This window comes from Bombina bombina, unplaced genomic scaffold (genome assembly GCF_027579735.1).
Source record: "Bombina bombina isolate aBomBom1 unplaced genomic scaffold, aBomBom1.pri scaffold_469, whole genome shotgun sequence".
NCBI classification, from domain to species: Eukaryota; Metazoa; Chordata; class Amphibia; order Anura; family Bombinatoridae; genus Bombina; species Bombina bombina.
In genome coordinates, this window is record NW_026511865.1 from 87,299 (window position 1) to 110,226 (window position 22,928).

A 22,928-nucleotide genomic window follows, 5' to 3' on the forward strand; every position below is an offset into this window, starting at 1 on the left:
GAGGTTGATCCTACCTGAGAGTGACAGGGGTAGCGATCTCCAGCTGTTCATCTGTGCCTGTAGTTTTGCACACATAGGTGCCAGATTATTGGCGTACAATTTGTTAGGGTTAGCGGAGATTTTAATGCCAAGATAAGTGATATCATGTTTAGCCACTGAGAATGGGAAGTCCCCATCAGTGCTAGCATTCCTAAGAAGCCATAGGATCTCCGACTGTATTATGAATTTTAAGCAAACTTAACTTTTATACAGCTGGCGAGACAAATCAGTGAGACCAACTTGTGTAAAATGCTTAGAAACTGCCCTGTCCCTCCCACTTTCTGAAACTGTCAATTTTAGCTTGCAATGTAGCAAATACAAGGTGCAATGTAATTTGTAAAAGCTACGCAGAAATATACAAAGTATGATTCTAAGTTATTAATGTAATGTGTACAATTGCCGCTAGCTAAAAATTTAAATGTATTAAAATATAAAAAGAAAGTGCAAATTTAAAATGTAAATAATACTGAAAGGACCCAATCTGAAATGTATAGTTTTATAAAATACAAAGCACAAAGTGTAACAAAAGTGCTGTATTGCACTGGGCGTGTCTCTGCTTCACATAAATGAGAGAGATCTCAGCTGTGCTGGAGAGTTCCACCTTTTTTCTTTTGAAAATTCAGTGAGTTCAGCCTCTGAGAAGTCTGCACTGCAATTTCTCTCCAAGCTAGAGAACCTTTGAATATCAGGGCCTTTATTTAAACGTTATTATGTAAATATGTAGAACTTTCTTTAGAGTAACTTGCTTCAACTTCTAAAAGTGCACAAAATGAAACGCTCCACTGTGTTAGAGCTTTTTACTATTGCACTGTTGATTGCATTAATCAGCAATGCACTACTACTGGGAGCTAGCTGCACATCTGCTGAGCCAATGACAATAGGCATATGTGTGTAGCCACAAATCAGCAGCTAGCTCTCAGTACTACATTGCTGCTTCAGTGCCTACTTGGGTATGCTTTTCAACAAAGGATATAAAATAAAATTAATTTGATAATAATAGAAGTAAACTTAAAATTATCTTAAAATTACATACTCTGTCTGAATCATGAAAGTATCATTTTGACTTATACATTCCTTTGGTTAGTAACTTGCATTACACTGTAGTTATTTTCAGTGAGCACTAGAGGGCAACAAAAGATCAAAAACAGACAAATTTAAACTATTGAGAGAGCTTTCCAGTTTCAAATGAACCAATAAACCCCACAGATTTTGTTTTAACTCTCTGGGGCCTAGATTTAGAGTTCGGCGGTAGCCGTCAAAACCAGCGTTAGAGGCTCCTAACGCTGGTTTTGGGCGCCCGCTGGTATTTGGAGTCAGTGATTAAAGGGTCTAACGCTCACTTTACAGCCGCGACTTTTCCATACCGCAGATCCCCCTACGCCATTTGCGTAGCCTATCTTTTCAATGGGATCTTCCTAACGCCGGTATTTAGAGTCGTTTCTGCAGTGAGCGTTAGAGCTCTAACGACAAGATTCCAGCCGCCTGAAAATAGCAGGAGTTAAGAGCTTTCTGGCTAACGCCGGTTTATAAAGCTCTTAACTACTGTACCCTAAAGTACACTAACACCCATAAACTACCTATGTACCCCTAAACCGAGGTCCCCCCACATCGCCGCCACTCGATTAAAATTTTTAACCCCTAATCTGCCGACCGCCACCTACGTTATACTTATGTACCCCTAATCTGCTGCCCCTAACACCGCCGACCCCTGTATTATATCTATTAACCCCTAACTTGCCCCCCACAACGTCGCCGCAAGCTACTTAAAATAATTAACCCCTAATCTTCCGACCGCAAATCGCCGCCACCTACGTTATCCCTATGTACCCCTAATCTGCTACCCCTAACATCGCCGACCCCTATGTTATATTTATTAACCCCTAATCTGCCCCCCACAACGTCGCCGACACCTACCTACACTTATTAACCCCTAATCTGCCGAGCGGACCTGAGCGCTACTATAATAAAGTTATTAACCCCTAATCCGCCTCACTAACCCTATCATAAATAGTATTAACCCCTAATCTGCCCTCCCTAACATCGCCGACACCTACCTTCAATTATTAACCCCTAATCTGCCGACCGGAGCTCACCGCTATTCTAATAAATGTATTAACCCCTAAAGCTAAGTCTAACCCTAACACTAACACCCCCCTAAGTTAAATATAATTTTTATCTAACGAAATAAATTAACTCTTATTAAATAAATAATTCCTATTTAAAGCTAAATACTTACCTGTAAAATACATCCTAATATAGCTACAATATAAATTATAATTATATTATAGCTATTTTAGGATTAATATTTATTTTACAGGCAACTTTGTAATTATTTTAACCAGGTACAATAGCTATTAAATAGTTAAGAACTATTTAATAGTTACCTAGTTAAAATAATTACAAATTTACCTGTAAAATAAATCCTAACCTAAGATATAATTAAACCTAACACTACCCTATCAATAAAATAATTAAATAAACTACATACAATTACCTACAATTAACCTAACACTACACTATCAATAAATTAATTAAACACAATTGCTACAAATAAATAAAATTAAATAAACTATCTAAAGTACAAAAAATAAAAAAGAACTAAGTTACAGAAAATAATAAAATATTTACAAACATAAGAAAAATATTACAACAATTTTAAACTAATTACACCTACTCTAAGCCCCCTAATAAAATAACAAAGCCCCCCAAAATAAAAAATTCCCTACCCTATTCTAAAATACAAATATTACAAGCTCTTTTACCTTACCAGCCCTGAACAGGGCCCTTTGCGGGGCATGCCCCAAAAATTTCAGCTCTTTTGCCTGTAAAAAAAAACATACAATACCCCCCCCCCAACATTACAACCCACCACCCACATACCCCTAATCTAACCCAAACCCCCCTTAAATAAACCTAACACTACCCCCCTGATGATCTTCCTACCTTGTCTTCACCATGCCAGGTTCACCGATCCGTCCTGGCTCCAAGATCTTCATCCAACCCAAGCGGGGGCTAGGCATCCACTGAAGAAGTCCAGAAGAGGGTCCAAAGTCTTCCTCCTATCCGGCAAGAAGAGGACATCCGGACCGGCAAACATCTTCTCCAAGCGGCATCTTCTATCTTCTTCCATCCGATGACGACCGGCTCCATCTTGAAGACCTCCAGCGCGGATCCATCCTCTTCTTCCGACGACTAGACGACGAATGACGGTTCCTTTAAGGGACGTCATCCAAGATGGCGTCCCTCGAATTCCGATTGGCTGATAGGATTCTATCAGCCAATCGGAATTAAGGTAGGAATTTTCTGATTGGCTGATGGAATCAGCCAATCAGAATATAGTTCAATCCGATTGGCTGATCCAATCAGCCAATCAGATTGAGCTCGCATTCTATTGGCTGTTCCGATCAGCCAATAGAATGCGAGCTCAATCTGATTGGCTGATTGGATCAGCCAATCGGATTGAACTATATTCTGATTGGCTGATTCCATCAGCCAATCAGAAAATTCCTACCTTAATTCCGATTGGCTGATAGAATCCTATCAGCCAATCGGAATTCGAGGGACGCCATCTTGGATGACGTCCCTTAAAGGAACCGTCATTCGTCGTCTAGTCGTCGGAAGAAGAGGATGGATCCGCGCTGGAGGTCTTCAAGATGGAGCCGGTCGTCATCGGATGGAAGAAGATAGAAGATGCCGCTTGGAGAAGATGTTTGCCGGTCCGGATGTCCTCTTCTTGCCGGATAGGAGGAAGACTTTGGACCCTCTTCTGGACTTCTTCAGTGGATGTCTAGCCCCCGCTTGGGTTGGATGAAGATCTTGGAGCCAGGACGGATCGGTGAACCTGGCATGGTGAAGACAAGGTAGGAAGATCATCAGGGGGGTAGTGTTAGGTTTATTTAAGGGGGGTTTGGGTTAGATTAGGGGTATGTGGGTGGTGGGTTGTAATGTTGGGGGGGGGGTATTGTATGTTTTTTTTTACAGGCAAAAGAGCTGAAATTCTTGGGGCATGCCCCGCAAAGGGCCCTGTTCAGGGCTGGTAAGGTAAAAGAGCTTGTAATATTTGTATTTTAGAATAGGGTAGGGAATTTTTTATTTTGGGGGGCTTTGTTATTTTATTAGGGGGCTTAGAGTAGGTGTAATTAGTTTAAAATTGTTGTAATATTTTTCTTATGTTTGTAAATATTTTATTATTTTCTGTAACTTAGTTCTTTTTTATTTTTTGTACTTTAGATAGTTTATTTAATTTTATTTATTTGTAGCAATTGTGTTTAATTAATTTATTGATAGTGTAGTGTTAGGTTAATTGTAGGTAATTGTAGGTAGTTTATTTAATTATTTTATTGATAGGGTAGTGTTAGGTTTAATTATATCTTAGGTTAGGATTTATTTTACAGGTAAATTTGTTATTATTTTAACTAGGTAACTATTAAATAGTTCTTAACTATTTAATAGCTATTGTACCTGGTTAAAATAATTACAAAGTTGCCTGTAAAATAAATATTAATCCTAAAATAGCTATAATATAATTATAATTTATATTGTAGCTATATTAGGATTTATTTTACAGGTAAGTATTTAGCTTTAAATAGGAATCATTTATTTAATAAGAGTTAATTTATTTCGTTAGATAAAAATTATATTTAACTTAGGGGGGTGTTAGTGTTAGGGTTAGACTTAGCTTTAGGGGTTAATACATTTATTAGAATAGCGGTGAGCTCCGGTCGGCAGATTAGGGGTTAATAATTGAAGGTAGGTGTCGGCGATGTTAGGGAGGGCAGATTAGGGGTTAATACTATTTATGATAGGGTTAGTGAGGCGGATTAGGGGTTAATAACTTTATTATAGTAGCGCTCAGGTCCGCTCGGCAGATTAGGGGTTAATAAGTGTAGGCAGGTGTCGGCGACGTTGTGGGGGGCAGATTAGGGGTTAATAAATATAACATAGGGGTCGGCGATGTTAGGGCAGCAGATTAGGGGTACATAGGGATAACGTAGGTGGCGGCGGTTTACGGAGCGGCAGATTAGGGGTTAAAAGTGTAATGCAGGGGTCAGCGATAGCGGGGGCGGCAGATTAGGAGTTAATAAGTGTAAGGTTAGGGGTGTTTAGACTCGGGGTACATGTTAGGGTGTTAGGTGCAGACTTAGGAGGTGTTTCCCCATAGGAAACAATGGGGCTGCGTTAGGAGCTGAACGCTGCTTTTTTGCAGGTGTTAGGTTTTTTTTCAGCTCAAACAGCCCCATTGTTTCCTATGGGAGAATCGTGCACGAGCACGTTTTTGATGCCGGCCGCGTCCGTAAGCAACTCTGGTATCGAGAGTTGCATTTGCGGTAAAAATGCTCTACGCTCCTTTTTTGGAGCCTAACGCAGCATTTGTTTGAACTCTCGATACCAGAGTTAAATTTATGGTGCGGCCAGAAAAAAACCCGCGGAGCGTTAACAGCCCTTTTACCGCCGAACTCTAAATCTAGGCCTAAGACTGTGAAATGTTTGATCTACAATGTAGAAAACGTAAATATGCAGTGGTCTTAGTCATTTGGCTAAGGTTTTAGACTATTTAATGTGTGTTGCAAAAATCTGACCATGCTGTATACCAGGCTGGGCTGGACTGGAGGTACAGATGGATACCCCATGTTCTACTGACTAATACTAGCTTTATTACGTTTCCCCCATTTCCTTTACGCCGGCCCTTGCTATGGAGATGTCAATAAGTCACTACCTGTAAATAAAGGGCATATGACACCTTTAAGGTCAGGGAGGGGGATACAGTAATTACTGGGGTGCATAGTGTCCGCCTAAAATCACCACTGGCTGTGTCTGGTGACTTTTATAGAGATATCTATATGTGATTTATGTGTAATGAAACAACTTGGCAATATTATGTCATCTAGCTCTGAAAATTGAGCAATTTCTAATTCCCAGAACTTGAAATGCACCTAAAGATTTATCAAGGCTAACACTGCTACATATATGTCCCTAAGTTATAAGATAACAGCTTCAAACCTATGCACTTTATACTAACTTTATCACAGTGGTTAGCCGTGTTGTCTGAGGCCTAAAGCCCAGATCATCTCCTCCAAGTAAGGCAAATGGTGGGAGGCGTGTGATAAATAATAGTTGTAAAAAGGATGTGAAAGTGATGGTAAACTTTAACTAATCAAATGCCATATATTTAATCTTTGCCATTAAAAAAGTATGTGTACAATTTCTGTTTTTAATCCATCTGTTAAGGGTTAAATTGGTGCATATAGTAATACTTCTATTGCAATGTTATGCTGGCCCACTAGGATGAATTCTTTTTTTTTTAATGACAATTCCAGTGAACATCCAATCAGCGTGTGTGTCATTTGACAATCTTGAAGTCCAGCCCCTTTAAAGCCCTTAGAAAGTCTATGTAGCGAGTGGGTGTGACTGCTCTATACATCACAGCCCAGCCAAAAGAGGAAACGAAGGGAAGCGGGGGAACAAACAATACCAATTAGGATTATAAACCTTTTAATAGAAAATATATATACACTTTAAAAAAATAATTATGTGGTTTTACTTGCAAAACTAATATATTTCTCATTGCAACATTCTTATAGTCTGAAATTTACCATCACTTTTATTTATTTTTTAAAAACGTTTAGACTTGGCTGACATGTTATTCTATAGCAGTGTTTTTCAACCAGTGTGCCGTGGCACACTAGTGTGCCGTGAGAGATCCTCAGGTGTGCCACGGCAGACTGACAACAGTGTGACATATTTTTTAAACTTTGCTTGTTTTTTACTCCCAGTGCAGGGGTAGTTTGTAGGTGACATGGCATAACAGCACAATACATACAGTATGTGTGTGTTTGTGTGTATGTGTATATATATATGCTGTATTAGGCTACAATGTGTGATCTTTTAAAAATTTTGGGATGGTGGTGTGCCACAGGATTTTTTAATGTAAAAAAGTGTGCCACGGCAAAAAAAAGGTTAAAAATCACTGTTCTATAGAAACCCAGCAGAAATGTCTTGTAATTACAAGGTGTTTACTGTCCCTTTAAGTTCTATAGATTTCCACTTATGAAGAACACAAGAGCTTGATGCATGTGACGGTTGCAGAGTTTGCTACAAGTGAAGAGATTACATACAAAACTCTGCAAGTGAAGGACAGGCCTGTGAGCAAGGACACATTGCAGCCTAGACCAGCTAGACCTGTGCCTAGGGCAGCAGAATTTCTAAGACAGAGATGTTTGAAGGTCAGTGCTATAAAAGTGTTGCTGCTCCTATGCTCTCTTAAAGGGACATGAAACCCCAAAAAATTATTTCATAATTCAGATAGAATACAATTTTAAAAAAAGTTTCCAATTTACTTCTATCATCAAATTTCCTTTGTTCTCTTGTTATTCTTTGTTGAAGAGATATCTAGACAGGTAGCGTGCACATGTCTGAAGCACTACATGACAGGAAATAGTGCTCTTGTTAATGTGTAACATTGTTGCAAAACTGCTGCCATTTAGTATTGCAGACACGTGCACACCCCTTAACTTGCCTTCCTGCTTTTCCACAAAGGATAACAAGAAATCGAAGAAAATTTTAAATTTGATAATAGAAGTAAATTGGAAAGTTGTTTGAAATTGTATGTCTGATGCATGAAAGAAAACAAATGTGGGTTTTATATCCCTTTAAGGGTTTTGCTACTCATTTTATTACAAATCAATAACCCCTGGTTGTCTAGTGAGGTGAGTATGACCGCTCTATGTGTCCCCTGGTTGTCTAGTGAGGCGAGTATGACCGTTCTATGTGTCCCCTGGTTGTCTAGTGAGGCGAGTATGACCGCTCTATGTGTCCCCTGGTTGTCTAGTGAGGTGAGTATGACCGCTCTATGTGTCCCCTGGTTGTCTAGTGAGGTGAGTATGACCGCTCTATGTGTCCCCTGGTTGTCTAGTGAGGTGAGTATGACCGCTCTATGTGTCCCCTGGTTGTCTAGTGAGGTGAGTATGACCGCTCTATGTGTCCCCTGGTTGTCTAGTGAGGTGAGTATGACCGTTCTATGTGTCCCCTGGTTGTCTAGTGAGGTGAGTATGACCGCTCTATGTGTCCCCTGGTTGTCTAGTGAGGTGAGTATGACCGCTCTATGTGTCCCCTGGTTGTCTAGTGAGGTGAGTATGACCGTTCTATGTGTCCCCTGGTTGTCTAGTGAGGTGAGTATGACCGTTCTATGTGTCCCCTGGTTGTCTAGTGAGGCGAGTATGACCGTTCTATGTGTCCCCTGGTTGTCTAGTGAGGTGAGTATGACCGCTCTATGTGTCCCCTGGTTGTCTAGTGAGGTGAGTATGACCGCTCTATGTGTCCCCTGGTTGTCTAGTGAGGTGAGTATGACCGTTCTATGTGTCCCCTGGTTGTCTAGTGAGGTGAGTATGACCGTTCTATGTGTCCCCTGGTTGTCTAGTGAGGTGAGTATGACCGCTCTATGTGTCCCCTGGTTGTCTAGTGAGGCGAGTATGACCGTTCTATTTGTCCCCTGGTTGTCTAGTGAGGCGAGTATGACCGTTCTATGTGTCCCCGGGCTCCGGCTGTGAGAAATATATGAGGCAGTTACAAGATAAAAGCAATCGTCATCAGATTTCCCAGGGTCCTAGGGCGGCACACCACTGGCTTGTGACCTAAATCTTATCTGATAGGTCATGGTGTGACCGTGCTGATAGGACAAAAGTTCCTCTGGGGTGGAGCAACCTCTGTGAGTTGGAGGAAAATCTACAGTACTCTTGGGACCTGCACAAGTCAGATTTACATAATATTGCATTTATTTTCATTACAAAATCGTTCACATAAAATTATATAACAAGGCTCCTGTGATTTTTTTACACAAGTAGCAAAAAAGATTTGTTCCAGCCACCAATAGTTAAAAAACCTTTATTTCTTCATATAGGGTCTTTTGACAAACATACAACGTTTCAGACCTGCTATAGGTCCTTAGTCATGTCTATGACTAAGGACCTATAGCAGGTCTGAAACGTTGTATGTTTGTCAAAAGACCCTATATGAAGAAATAAAGGTTTTTTAACTATTGGTGGCTGGAACAAATCTTTTTTGCTACTTGAAGTATTTGCAGGATAAGGCAGATCCTGGGTTCCGTGCCCCACAAGCCACATATCTGTTGGTGCTGTTTTCCACACTTTGCTTTGAGGATTTTTTTACACAAAATAGACTCAGAACTTCTAAATTAGCTGCAATCACTTTTTATTTATTATTTAAAAAGGGACATTACAACTCATAGAGTAGAGCAAATTTGCATGAACGCTGTAAAGGCCGTAATATTATGTGCCCCATTGAATTTATTTAAAAAAAATTACTGCCAATTTATTTTTACTTTTTTTAATGTTATAGAAAAAAAACCCATTCATTTATTTTAAATACACAAGAGGACACACGGAGATGCTTTCTTTGAGGGATTATCTTAAAGGGTCATAACACACATTGTTATGCATGAATAGTATAATGCATACGATCTGTATAGACAAATGTTTTATAAGCATTTAAACTGTCATTTTGTTATGGCATTGCATTGTTTTGCAGCACCATTTTTAAGCCTTTGATTTTATCACTGCTGGGGCCAGTTATGAACAGATATAAATAAGTTACTATAGTGATCAAACAGTGGTCATGTAGAATGTAGCAGGGTTAAGTGTGTGACACCTACAGTGCTAGCTTTCAATTTTGGCAGGAACTGGAAAATTCTAAAATTAAATTACAGGAAAAGAAGGTAAAAGAGAAAATATATTGCAAATTAGTTTTTTTTACTACACATAAACATTTTATATTATTTTTTCACGTGCATTTAACCAGTTGCGTGTCAGTACCAAATCACTTTTTAACCTTTTCTTGCTCCTTATACGAAATGCTAAAGCAAAACCATACATTTATAGTTAGAGATGTTATTATGTAAAGGTATATATGACTGGAACACGGTAGTTAGGGAGAGTTGCTGGTACTTCTGGCAGTGAAAAAGTTAAAGGGACATTAAAAGGACATAATACCCATATGATAAATCACTTGAAACTGATGCAGCATAACTGTATAAAGCTGACTAGTAAATATCTCCTGAACATCTCTATGTAAGAAAAGGAAGCTATTGCAATAGGAGACTATACAAAGGTTTATATGAGCTATAGGGAGAGTTATATGGTGCATAAGGAGGTGTTATAGGGAGGGTTATATGGTGCATAAGGAGGTCTTATAGGGAGGGTTATATGGTGCATAAGGAGGTGTTATAGGGAGGGTTATATGGCGCATAAGGAGGTGTAATAGGGAGGGTTATATGGTGCATAAGGAGGTGTTATAGGGAGAGTTATATGGTGCATAAGGAGGTGTTATAGGGAGGGTTATATGGTGCATAAGGAGGTGTTATAGGGAGGGTTATATGGTGCATAAGGAGGTGTTATAGGGAGGGTTATATGGTGCATAAGGAGATGTTATAGGGAGGGTTATATGGTGCATAAGGAGGTGTTATAGGGAGGGTTATATGGTGCATAAGGAGGTGTTATAGGGAGGGTTATATGGTGCATAAGGAGATGTTATAGGGAGGGTTATATGGTGCATAAGGAGGTGTTATAGGGAGGGTTATATGGTGCATAAGGAGGTGTTATAGGGAGGGTTATATGGTGCATAAGGAGATGTTATAGGGAGGGTTATATGGTGCATAAGGAGGTGTTATAGGGAGGGTTATATGGTGCATAAGGAGGTGTTATAGGGAGGGTTATATGGTGCATAAGGAGGTGTTATAGGGAGGGTTATATGGTGCATAAGGAGGTGTTATAGGGAGGGTTATATGGTGCATAAGGAGATTTTATAGGGAGGGTTATATGGTGCATAAGGAGGAGTTATAGGGAGGGTTACATGGTGCATAAGGAGGTGTTATAGGGAGGGTTATATGGTGCATAAGGAGGTGTAATAGGGAGGGTTGTATGGTGCATAAGGAGGTGTTATAGGGAGGGTTATATGGTGCATAAGGAGGTGTTACAGGAGGGTTATATGAGCAATAGGAGGAGTAATAGGGAGGGTTATATGTGCAATAGGAGGAGTAATAGGGAGGGTTATATGGTGCAATAGGAGGAGTTATAGGGAGGGTTATATGGAGCAATAGGAGGGTTATATGAGCAATAGGAGGAGTTATAGGGAGGGTTATATGAGCAATAGGAGGAGTAATAGGGAGGGTTATATGTTCAATAGGAGGAGTAATAGGGAGGGTTATATGGTGCAATAGGAGGAGATATATTGAGGGTTATATGATGCAATATGAGGGGTTATAGTGAGGGTTATATGGAGCAATAGGAGGGGTTTTAAGAAGCAATAAGTATTAGTGACAAGTTAAATGATTTTTCATGTCAAATGTTAAAAAACATAATTTATGTAAGAATTTACCTGATAAATTAATTTCTTTCATATTGGCAAGAGTCCATGAGCTAGTGACGTATGGGATATACAATCCTACCAGGAGGGGCAAAGTTTCCCAAACCTCAAATGCCTATAAATACACCCCTCACCACACCCACAATTCAGTTTAACGAATAGCCAAGTAGTGGGGTGATAAAGAAAGGAGTAAAAAGCATCAACAAAGGAATTTGGAAATAATGGTGCTTTATACAAAAAATCATAACCACCATAAAAAAGGGTGGGCCTCATGGACTCTTGGCAATATGAAAGAAATTAATTTATCAGGTAAATTCTTACATAAATTATGTTTTCTTTCATGTAATTGGCAAGAGCCCATGAGCTAGTGACATATGGGATATCAATACCCAAGATGTGGAACTCCACGCAAGAGTCACTAGAGAGGGAGGGATAAAAATAAACAACAGCCATTTTCCGCTGAAAAAATAATCCACAACCCAAAATATAAGTTTATTCTTTAAATGTCAAGAAAAACTTAAAACATCAGCAGAAGAATCAGACTGAAACAGCTGCCTGAAGAACTTTTCTACCAAAAACTGCTTCTGAAGAAGCAAAAACATAAAAACGGTAGAATTTAGTAAATGTATGTAAAGAAGACCAAGTTGCCGCTTTGCAAATTTGATCAACTGAAGCTTCATTCTTAAAAGCCCACAAAGTGGAGACTGATCTAGTAGAATGAGCTGTAATTCTCTGAGATGGGGCCTGACCCGACTCCAATAAGCTTGATGAATAAAAAGCTTTAACCAAGAAACCAAGGAAATAGCAGAAGTTTTCTGACCTTTCCTAGGACCAGAAAATATAACTATAAATAGACTAGAAGTCTTCCTGAAATCTTTAGTAGCTTCAATATAATATTTCAAAGCTCTCACCACATCCAAAGAATGTAAGGATCTTTCCAAAGAATTCTTAGGATTAGGACACAAGGAAAGGACAACAATTTCTCTATTAATGTTAGAATTCACAACCTTATGAAAAAATTTAAATGAAGTCCGCAAAACCACCTTATCCTGATGAAAAATCAGAAAAGGAGATTCACAAGAAAGAGCAGATAGCTCAGAAACTCTTCTAGCAGAAAAGATGACCAAAAGGAACAATACTTTCCAAGAAAGTAGTTAAATGTCCAAAGAATGCATAGGCTCAATATGGAGGAGCCTGTAAAGCCCTCCAAACCAAATTAAGACTCCAAGGAGGAGAGATTGATTTAATGACAGGCTTAAATATGAACTAAAGCCTGTACAATAAAACAGAAAGAGCAGAGATTTGTCAGACAAAACCTTATCCAAACCATCCTGAAGAAACTGTAAATTTCTTGCAACTCTAAAAGAATAACAAGAGAATTTATGAGAACACCATGAAATGTAAGTCTTCCAAACTCGATAATAAATCTTTCAAGAGACAGATTTACGAGCTTGTAACATAGTATTAATCACTGAGTCAGAGAAACCTCTATGACTTAGCACTAAGCGATCAATTTCCATACCTTCAAATTTAATTATTTGAAAATCTGATGGAAAAACGGACCTTGAAACAGTAGGTCTGGCCTTAACAGAAGTGGCCAAGGTTGGCAGCTGGACATCCGAACAAGACCCGCATATCAAAACCTGTGAGGCCATGCTGGAGCCACCAGCAACACAAACGATTGTTCCATGATGATTCTGAAAATCACTCTTGGAAGAAGAACTAGAGGCGGGAAAATATAAGCAGGTTGATAACACCAAGGAAGTGTCAGCGCACCCACTGCTTCCTCCTGAAAATCCCTAAACCTGGACAGGCATCTGGGAAGTCTCTTGTTTAGATGAGAGGCCATCAGATCTATCTGTAGAAGACCCCATATCTGAACAACCTGAGAAAACACATTTGGATGGAGGAACCACTCCCCAGGATGTAACGTCTGACGGCTGAGATAATCCACCTCCCAATGTCTATACCTGGGATATGCACCGCAGAAATTAGACAGGAGCTGGATTCCGCCCAAGCAAGTATCCGAGATACTTCTTCATAGCTGCTGATTGACAAATGCAACTGTATGTGATATTGTCTATTTGAAAATAAATTAACAGTTCTCTCTTCAACAGAGGCCAAAACTGAAGAGCTCTGAGAATTGCACGGAGTTCTAAAATATTGATTGGTAATCTCGCCTCTTGAGATTTCCAAACCCCTTGTGCTGTCAGAGATCCCCAAACAGCTCCCCAACCTGAAAGACTTGCATCTGTAGAGATCATAGTCCAAGTTAGCCGAACAAAGAAGTCCCTTGAACTAAACGCTGGTGATTTACCACCACGTCAGAGAGTGTCAAACATTGGGATTTAAGGATATTAATTGTGATATCTTTGCTGAATCCATGGTGCAGGGATTATACAAACAAAGCTGGAGAGGTCTCATGTGAGAACGAGCAAAGGGAATCGTGTCCAATGCTGCAGTCATGAAACCTAAATTTTCTATGAACATAACCACTGAAGGGAATGACTGAGACTGAAGGTGCCGACAGGCTGCAACCACTTTCAAACGTCTCTTGTCTGTTAGAGAAAGAAGGGCATATTTATCAAATTCCGAATGGAGCTTGATGCCCCGTGTTTCTGGCGAGCCTGCAGGCTCACCAGAAACAGCAGTTATGAAGCAGCGGTCACAAAGACCGCTGCTCCATAACCTGTCCACCTGCTCTGAGCAGGCGGACAGACATCGCCGGAAATCAACCCGATCGAGTACGATCGGGTTGATTGACACCCCCTGCTGGCGGCCCATTGGCTGCGAGTCTGCAGGGGGCGGCGCTGCACCAGCAGCTATTGCTCGCCGTATTCAGCGAGGTCTGTCGGACCTGATCCGCACTGTCGGATCAGGTCCGACAGACCTTGATAAATAGAGTCCAGAGTCATGGACACTGAATCTATCTGGAAACCTAAAAAGGTGACCCTTGTCTGAGGAATGAAGAAACTTTTTGGAAAATTGATCCTCCAACCATGTTTCCGAAGAAACAACACTAGTTGATTAGTGTTAGATTCTGCAGAATGGAAAGACTGAGCTAGTACCAAGATATCGTCCAAATAAGGAAACACCGCAATACCCTGCTCTCTGGTTTCCGTAAAGCAGGGCACCAAGAACCTTTAAAAAAGATTCTTTGAGCGGTTGCTAGACCAAATGGAAAAGCAACGAATTGGTACCGCTTGTCTAGAAAAGAGAATCTCAGGAACTGATAATGATCTGAATGAATCGGAATATGAAGCTATACATCTTGCAATCCATTGTGGACCTAAAATGTCCTTGCTGAATAAAAGGAAGAACAGTCTTTAAAGTCACCATTTGAAAATTGGTACTCTTACATAACGATTCAAAATTTTCAGATCCAGAATTGGTCTGAATGAAATTTCCTTCTTTGGGACAATGAATAGATTTGAATAAAACCCCAGACAATGTCCTTGAAAAGGAACTGGCATGACTACCCCTGAAACTCCAGGTCTGAAACACACTTCAGGAAAGCCTGAGCTTTAACTGGATTTGCTGGGATGCGTGAGAGAAAAAAAATCTTCTCACACGAGGATTTACTCAGAATCCTATTCGAAACCCCTGAGAGACAATACTCTGAAACCATTGATTTTGGACCGAATTTATCCAAAACATTATTGAGAAAAACCTTAATCTGCCCCCTACCAGCTGAGCTGGAATGAGAGTCACACCTTCATGCGGACTTAGGGTCTGGCTTTTGGTTTCTTAAATGGGTTGGATTTAATCCATTTAATGAAGGTTTCCAATTGGAAACAGATTCCATAGGGAAGGATTAGGTTTTTGTTCCTTATTTGACAAAAAGAACGAAAATGATTTAGAAGCTTTATATTTACCCTTAGGTCTCTTATTATCTTGGAAAGAAAGAGATAGCAATCTAGATTAAAAAAGTCATATCAGCATTCCAAGATTTAAGCCTCAAAACTCTTGTAGCTAAAAATAGCTAAAGACATAGATCTAACATCAATCTTGATTATATAAAAAAATGGCATCAGAACTGATTAGTATGTTGCAGTAAGCGAACAATACTAGATAAATCAAAATCCAATTCTTGTTGCGCTAAATCTCCAACAAAAAAGTTGCTGCAGCTACAACATCAGCCAGAGAAAATTGCAGGCCTGAGACGACCTGAATATAAATAAGCTTTCCTTAGATAAGATTCAAGTTTCCTATCTAAAGGAACTTAAGTACTATCTTCCATAGGAATAGAGGTACGTTCAGCAAGAGTAGAAATAGCCCCATCGACTTTGAGGATCTTTTCCCAAAACTCAATAGAAATTGCTGGTAAAAGGATACAATTTTTTAAACCTTGAAGAAGGAATAAAAGAAGTACCCGGCTAATTCCATTCCTTAGAAATCATAATAGAAATAGCATCAGGAACAGGAAAAAACCTCTGGAGTAACCACAGGAGGTTTAAAAACAGAATTTACTAGTTCTAATATCAAGAGGACTAGTTTCCACGATATCCAAAATAATTAACACTTCTTTAACAAAGAACAAAAATACTTAATTTTAAATAAATAAGTAGATTTGTTAGTGTCAATATCTGAGGAAAGATCTTCTGAATCAGATAGATCCTCATCAGAAGAGGATAATTCATTATGTTGTCGGTCATTTGAAATTTCATCAACCTTATGAGAAGTTTTAAAAGACCTTTATATTAATTAGAAGGCAGAACAGAGGACAAACCCTTCTGAATAGAATCAGTAACAAATTCTTTAAATTTCATAGGTATAACATGTACAGTTGAAGGAACAACAATAGGAAATGTACTATTTACTGATGGACACAATATCTGCATGTAAAAGTTTATCATAACCACCAATACAATGACATTCGGAAATATAATGCACTTAGCTTTAGAAGAACCAACATCAGGCAGCAAAGTTCCAACAGATACTTCTGAGGCAGGATCAGATTGAGACATCTTGCAAAATGTAAAATAAAAAACAACATATAAAGCAAAATTTCTCAATTTCCTTATATAACAGTTTCAGGAATGGGAAAAAAAAAATGCAAATAGCATAGCCCTCTGACATAGAAAAAGGCAAGAGGCAAATAGCAATGGGGTATTAAATTAATGAAAAAATTTGGCGCCAAGTATGACGCACAACGTAACTGAAAATATTTTGGTGCCACAATATCCGGAAATGACACACTTGCGTCACTAACGCAACCGTGTGTAAGGCTTCGGCGTCAACTACGATGCCGGAAATGACGAACTTGCGTCAACGGACGTACTTTTCGCGCCATAAATTACGCAATAAAGTCTAGCATTTGGCGCACCCGCGGGCCTAGTACTGCCAGCAATTTGTAAGAAAAAAAGTAGTCAATTGAAAAAAAGACTAAACCCCAGGTAAGAAAAATATTTCTTAATATGTTTATTTTCCCTAAATATGAAACTGACAGTCTGCACAAGGAAATACATGAACCTGACTCATGGCAAATATAAGTACAATACATATATTTAGAACTTTATATAAATGCATAAAGTGCCAGACCATAGCTGGGGTGTCTTAAGTAATAAAAACATACTTACCAGAAAAGACACCCATCCACATATAGCAGATAGCCAAACCAGTACTGAAACAGTTATCAGTAGAGGTAATGGTATATGAGAGTATATCGTCGATCTGAAAAGGGAGGTAGGAGATGAATCTCTACGACCGATAACAGAGAACCTATGAAATAGACCCCCGTTAGGAAAATCATTGCTTTCAATAGGTGATACTCTCTTCACGTCCCTCTGACATTCGCTGTACACTGAGAGGAATCGTGCTTCAAAAAAAGCGGAGAAGCGCATGTTAACGTAGAAATCTTAGCACAAACTTACTTCACCACCTCCATAGGAGGCAACGTTTGTAAAACTGAATTGTGGGTGTGGTGAGGGGTGTATTTATAGGCATTTGAGGTTTGGGAAACTTTACCCCTCCTGGTAGGATTGTATATCCCATACGTCACTAGCTCATGGACTCTTGCCATTTACATGAAAGAAACATAAATTAAAGGGAACACTTAAATGAGAGGATATGTAATACTATTTAACCACTGCCAGATTTACAAGCACTTACAGTAATGAGGATCCAGTTGTGGGTACAGGGTCAGTATGGGAGCGGGTGGCACAACACTGAGTGTTACAGGGTGTCTAGCGCTAACACACGGGGAGCTTTGTCTTACCACAAGATAAGTGTGTAGGGGCCTGTACGTGTTACAGTGATGTGAGATCAGAGGTCAACTCAATCCTGCAAGGCAAATGTACGACTCATCATGGTGCTGTGCTTCATGTGTACAGAACACGTTATAAGCATGTTACATGTATGTTCGAGGAGGAACGCTTTTCTAGCACACACGTTTGTCTCCTTGAATACAATTTCAATATTTTAAGAAAAAGACAAAAAATGTTAACCCTTTAATTGACATATTGGCAAATCATAAGTTGGCAGTGAAACGGTTTATAGTGCAGCCTTTGAAGTGGGTGAGGCCTGAATAAGTACAAAATCATTTCACAAGTTAGATTGCAAGTTCTCTGGGTCAGAGGGCAGTGACTGCAATATTTCAGAATACATTAATATACCAGCATGTTAATCTCTATAAACAATCCCTATTTAATGTGACCAGAGCTAGTTCACTGTATATTATTATATGGCCTGTAAAATATTGCATTATTTTTATTGCCCCTCAGGGTTGTTTTATCTCAAGTAATTATACATTTATAGTCTGAATGGGTCAGGTCACATTTGCTTTCTTGTGCAGCCAAGAGAAGCAAGTAACTATGGGAAATCTTACCGCTGTTCCTCTTCCAGCTCTTCCTTAGTCAGCATCTTCTCAAACTCGCTACCTCGCAGCTTTCCAGGCAGGTATTGAAAGGAGAAACTTTCATTGTCTGGAAGTAGGAAAGCATATTGTGATAATATGTTCCAAAGGTCAGGCACACCTACCCCCCTCCAGATCAAAGTCACTCATGCCCACCCCCAGATCACAGTCACTAGTGGTCCCCCCAGATCACAGTCAGTCCTGCTCTCCCCCAATCAGTGTCACTCCTGCTTCCCCCGGATCAGTCAATTCATCTCCCTCCACAGATCACAGTCACTCTTGCTCCTCCCCAGATCACAGTCACTCCTGCTCCCCCCGGATCAGTGTCACTCCTGCTCTCCCCCGGATCAAAGTCACTCCTGCTTCCCCCGGATCAAAGTCACTCCTGCTTCCCCCAGATCAGTGTCACTCCTGCTTCCCCTGGATTAAAATCACTCCTGCTCCCCTCTCCCAGATCACAGTCACTCCTGCTCTCCCCCGATCAGTGTCACTCCTGCTTCCCCCGGATCAAAGTCACTCCTGCTCCCCTCCCCCAGATCACAGTCACTCCTGCTCCCCCCAGATCACAGTCACTCCTGCTCCCCCCGGATCAGTGTCACTCCTGCTCTCCTCCGGATCAGTGTCACTCCTGCTTCCCCCGGATCAAAGTCACTCCTGCTTCCCCCGGATCAAAGTCACTCCTGCTTCCCCCGGATCAAAGTCACTCCTGCTTCCCCCGGATCACAGTAACTTGGGGTCCCCCAGTTTACAGTCACTCATGTTCCCCCCCAGACACAGTCAGTTGTGGTCCCCCAAATCACAGTCATTTGTGTTCCCCCCGATCACAGTCACTTGTGCTCCCCCAGGATCACAGTCAGTTGTGGTCCCCCAAATCACAGTCACTCGTGCTCCCCCCAGATCACAGTCACTTGTGCTCCCCCCAGATCAGTCACTCGTGCTCCCCTAAGATAACAGTTACTCATGCTCTCCCCAGATCAGTCACTCATGCTCCCCCCAGATTCCAGTCACTCGTGGTCCCCCCAGATCCCAGTCACTCGTGGTCCCCCCAGATCACAGTCACTCGTGGTCCCCCCAGATCACAGTCACTCGTGGTCCCCCCAGATCACAGTCACTCGTGGTCCCCCCAGATCACAGTCACTCGTGGTCCCCCCAGATCAGTCACTCGTGGTCCCCTAAGATCACAGTCACTCATGCTCCCCCCAGATCACAGTCACTCGTGCTCCTCCCAGATCAGTCACTTGTGCTCCCTCCCAGATCACAGTCACTCGTGCTCCCCCAGATTCCAGTCACTCGTGCTCCCCCCAGATCCCAGTCACTCGTGGTCCCCCCAGATCACAGTCACTTGTGGTCCCCCTAGATCAGTCACTCGTGCTCCCCTAAGATCACAGTCACTCATGCTCCCCCCAGATCAGTCACTCATGCTCCCCCCAGATCACAGTCACTCGTGCTCCTCCCAGATCAGTCACTTGTGCTCCCTCCCAGATCACAGTCACTCGTGCTCCCCCCAGATCAGTCACTCATGCTCCCCCAGATCACAGTCAATCGTGCTACCCCCAGATCAGTCACTCGTGCTCCCCCAGATCACAGTCACTCGTGCTCCTCCCAGATCACAGTCACTCGTGCTCCCCCAGATCACAGTCAGTCGTGCTACCCCCAGATCAGTCACTCGTGCTCCCCCAGATCACAGTCACTCGTGCTCCTCCCAGATCACAGTCACTCTTGCTCCCACAAAATCACAGTCACGCGTGCTCCTCCCAGATCACAGTCACTCTTGCTCCCACAAGATCACAGTCACGCGTGCTCCTCCCAGATCACAGTCACTCATGCTCCCACCAGATCAGATCAGTCACTCGTGCTCCCACCAGATCACAGTCACTCGTGCTCCCACCAGATCACAGTCACTCGTGCTCCCACCAGATCAGTCAATCTATCCTGATCCCCTCAGATCAGTCACTCCTGTGTCATAATAATTTGCATACAAAGAGAGAAGCGCTCTACCAGGAACGAACAACAGCTCAGTGGCTTGTTCTATGGCGATTTACCACCCGGAAGCAGCCTCTTTTAGACCAGTGTGCTTTTCACAGAAGAAAACTTTCCTGAAGTATATCAGTCTGATCCCGCCAAGTAAGGTCAGTCCAGCCCCGAAATACCAGGCAATTCCCCTCTGAACAAGGAACATGACAACCCCAGACGATCGTTTCGGCCTCCTATGGGCCTCGTCAGTGAGGTGCAGCCACATTCCTCTAAACACACTGGGCAAGGAGTCCACGTCTGGTTCCCCCATCACCCTACTACCACCCACCGATCCCACATAACAATAACTTATGTTCCCCAGCAGATCACAGTCACTTGTATTCCCCACCTCTGATCAGTCACTTGCACTCCCCCCCCCATCACAGTCACTTGTACTCCCCCCCCACCCATCAGTCACTCTAGGACATTAGAAAAAATTAAACAAATTTTAACACATGTTGAATGTTAGTACAACATTCTAACATTTGTTTAGTGTAATAGTATTTCTAATGCTCTCTTTAAATTTAATATTCAAATTATGCAATATTCAAAATACAAACATTTAAATTTATTATGTATCAATTTACTAAATTCCTACCACATGAACTATTTAACTTCTGAATAGTATTTGTTAAATTGAATGTTACATTTAAAACATCAAATGTGGATATTTGATCTAATTATGAACTCGAAAACTAAAGTAACATTTGAAAACTGGAAATAACATTCGATTTCCGAATTTTAGACACACCACTCCTCTAGATCAGACACACCTGCTACCTCAGGCCAGGCACAATGCTACCCAAGGACAGACAAACTGCTCCACTAGATCAGACACTGCTACCCAAGGACAGACAAACTGCTCCACTAGATCAGACACTGCTACCCAAGGACAGACAAACTGCTCCACTAGATCAGACAAACTGCTCCACTAGATCAGACAAACCTGCTACCACAGGCCAGGCAAACTGCTCCTCTAGATCAGACACACTTGCTACCCAAGGACAGACAAACTGCTCCTCTAGATCACACACCTGCTACCCAAGGACAGACAAACTGCTCCTCTAGATCACACACCTGCTACCCAAGGACAGACAAACTGCTCCTCTAGATCAGACACACTTGCTACCCAAGGACAGACAAACTGCTCATCTAGATCATACACCTGCTACCCAAGGACAGACAAACTGCTCCTCTAGATCAGACACACCTGCTACCCAAGGACAGACAAACTGCTCCTCTAGATCAGACACACCTGCTACCACAGGCCAGGCAAACTGCTCCTCTAGATCAGACACACTGCTCCTCTAGGTCAGACACACCTTTTACCTCAGGACAGACACACCTGCTACCTCAGGACAGACACACCTGCTACCTCAGGACAGACACACCTGCTACCTCAGGACAGACACACCTGCTACCTCAGGACAGACACACACACACTGCTCTCCCAGATTAAACAGGTCAGAAACAACTGCTCTTCCAGATCAGACACGCCTACAGATACAAGCTGCTGTTTTCCCATTATCTGAAATGACATACAGACAGATTTGTTACAAAGCACATGGGGGTGTAATGTAAATGAGACAGGAATCCCTAATGGGAGGGGAGGGCAAATGTGTCTAATACAAGGGTCCGCAGTGTGGATGTGCAATAAGCATGTGTAAAGTTTATATTGTGTAGTAGACAGAGAGGATCTTATTAGTCATCACCTTGTAAAAAAGATCAGGTTTATAGGGTATTAAGTGTGCACTTGTATAAAAGCACACATTGTGTACAGTGCCAGCCTCTGATTACAGGGTCAACGATTCAACAGAACAGCAGATGAGACTAGCACAAAGTTTCCCATTCAGCTCAATCTCATTAGTGACTCATTAGCAGACGGACAGGGAATGCTCATTTAATGAAGGGGGAGTTATTGCACAGATTTCACCATTCAAAATTTCATTATTTCAAGTATAATAAAAAGCGAGTAAAAAATATGTCTCGGCTTAATGTGAAGACTGAAACCTATCCATCTGGCTCAGTGCCCCCTCTTGGTAGTCTTGTAATGCAGTATGCCATAACCCCAGTGCATTTAAAACTAAATATGTTAAAAATAATTGTATTGTTTTGCACTCCAGAGACACACCATTTGAAAAGCCTTGAATATGTTGAGCTTCTCTCCTTTGCTCCTGCACATGTTTTAGGGTCAGGGTTCTGAATCCCTACACTGCGATAGTTTTGGGAGATAACTACCATTTTTAGATTTAAAGGGATAACGTACCCTAAATTATTCTCCTCTTTAATTTGTTTCCAATTATCTATTTTACCTGCTGGAGTGTATTAAATGGTTTACAAATAACAAATTTACCTTTATTTCAGTATTTGAAATAGTTGATTTTGCCAGTGGTTTCCCTACCTATACTAAAAGTTTATATACTTAAGTATATAGAAGTTATGTAAACAAAGTCAGCAAAATAAATTACACTCTCAATGGGAGGTAGGAGAGATAAGCAATAAAATATTAATTTTCAATTTTTCTCTCTAAGTATTTATATACAGACATATATAAAGAAGCATGTGTGTGTACAGAAAGTGATAAACTAAAGAGATCTGATTTCTCTGCAAGCTCAACTCATTTTAAAGGGCTGTGGATTCAAAGAAC

The 22,928-nt window shown here is 41.1% G+C and overlaps 1 protein-coding gene across 4 annotated transcripts in view; it reads right to left on the reverse strand.

Annotated features, from left to right (window-relative positions):
• LOC128643977 (gelsolin-related protein of 125 kDa-like) overlaps nucleotides 1-22,928 on the reverse strand; it is a 117,490-nt gene that overhangs the window by 15,371 nt on the left and 79,191 nt on the right. For 2 of the 4 annotated variants that reach the window (XM_053696746.1, XM_053696745.1), the window contains exons 3-4: nucleotides 18,242-18,338; nucleotides 17,633-17,697 (exon numbers count right to left, since the gene is read on the reverse strand). In XM_053696746.1, coding sequence (XP_053552721.1) covers nucleotides 17,664-17,697; nucleotides 18,242-18,338 — 131 coding nt within the window. In that variant the 3' untranslated portion in view covers nucleotides 17,633-17,663. The remainder of the gene's footprint in view (nucleotides 1-17,632; nucleotides 17,698-18,241; nucleotides 18,339-22,928) is intronic. The other 2 variants (XM_053696743.1, XM_053696744.1) reach the window with 1 other exon arrangement.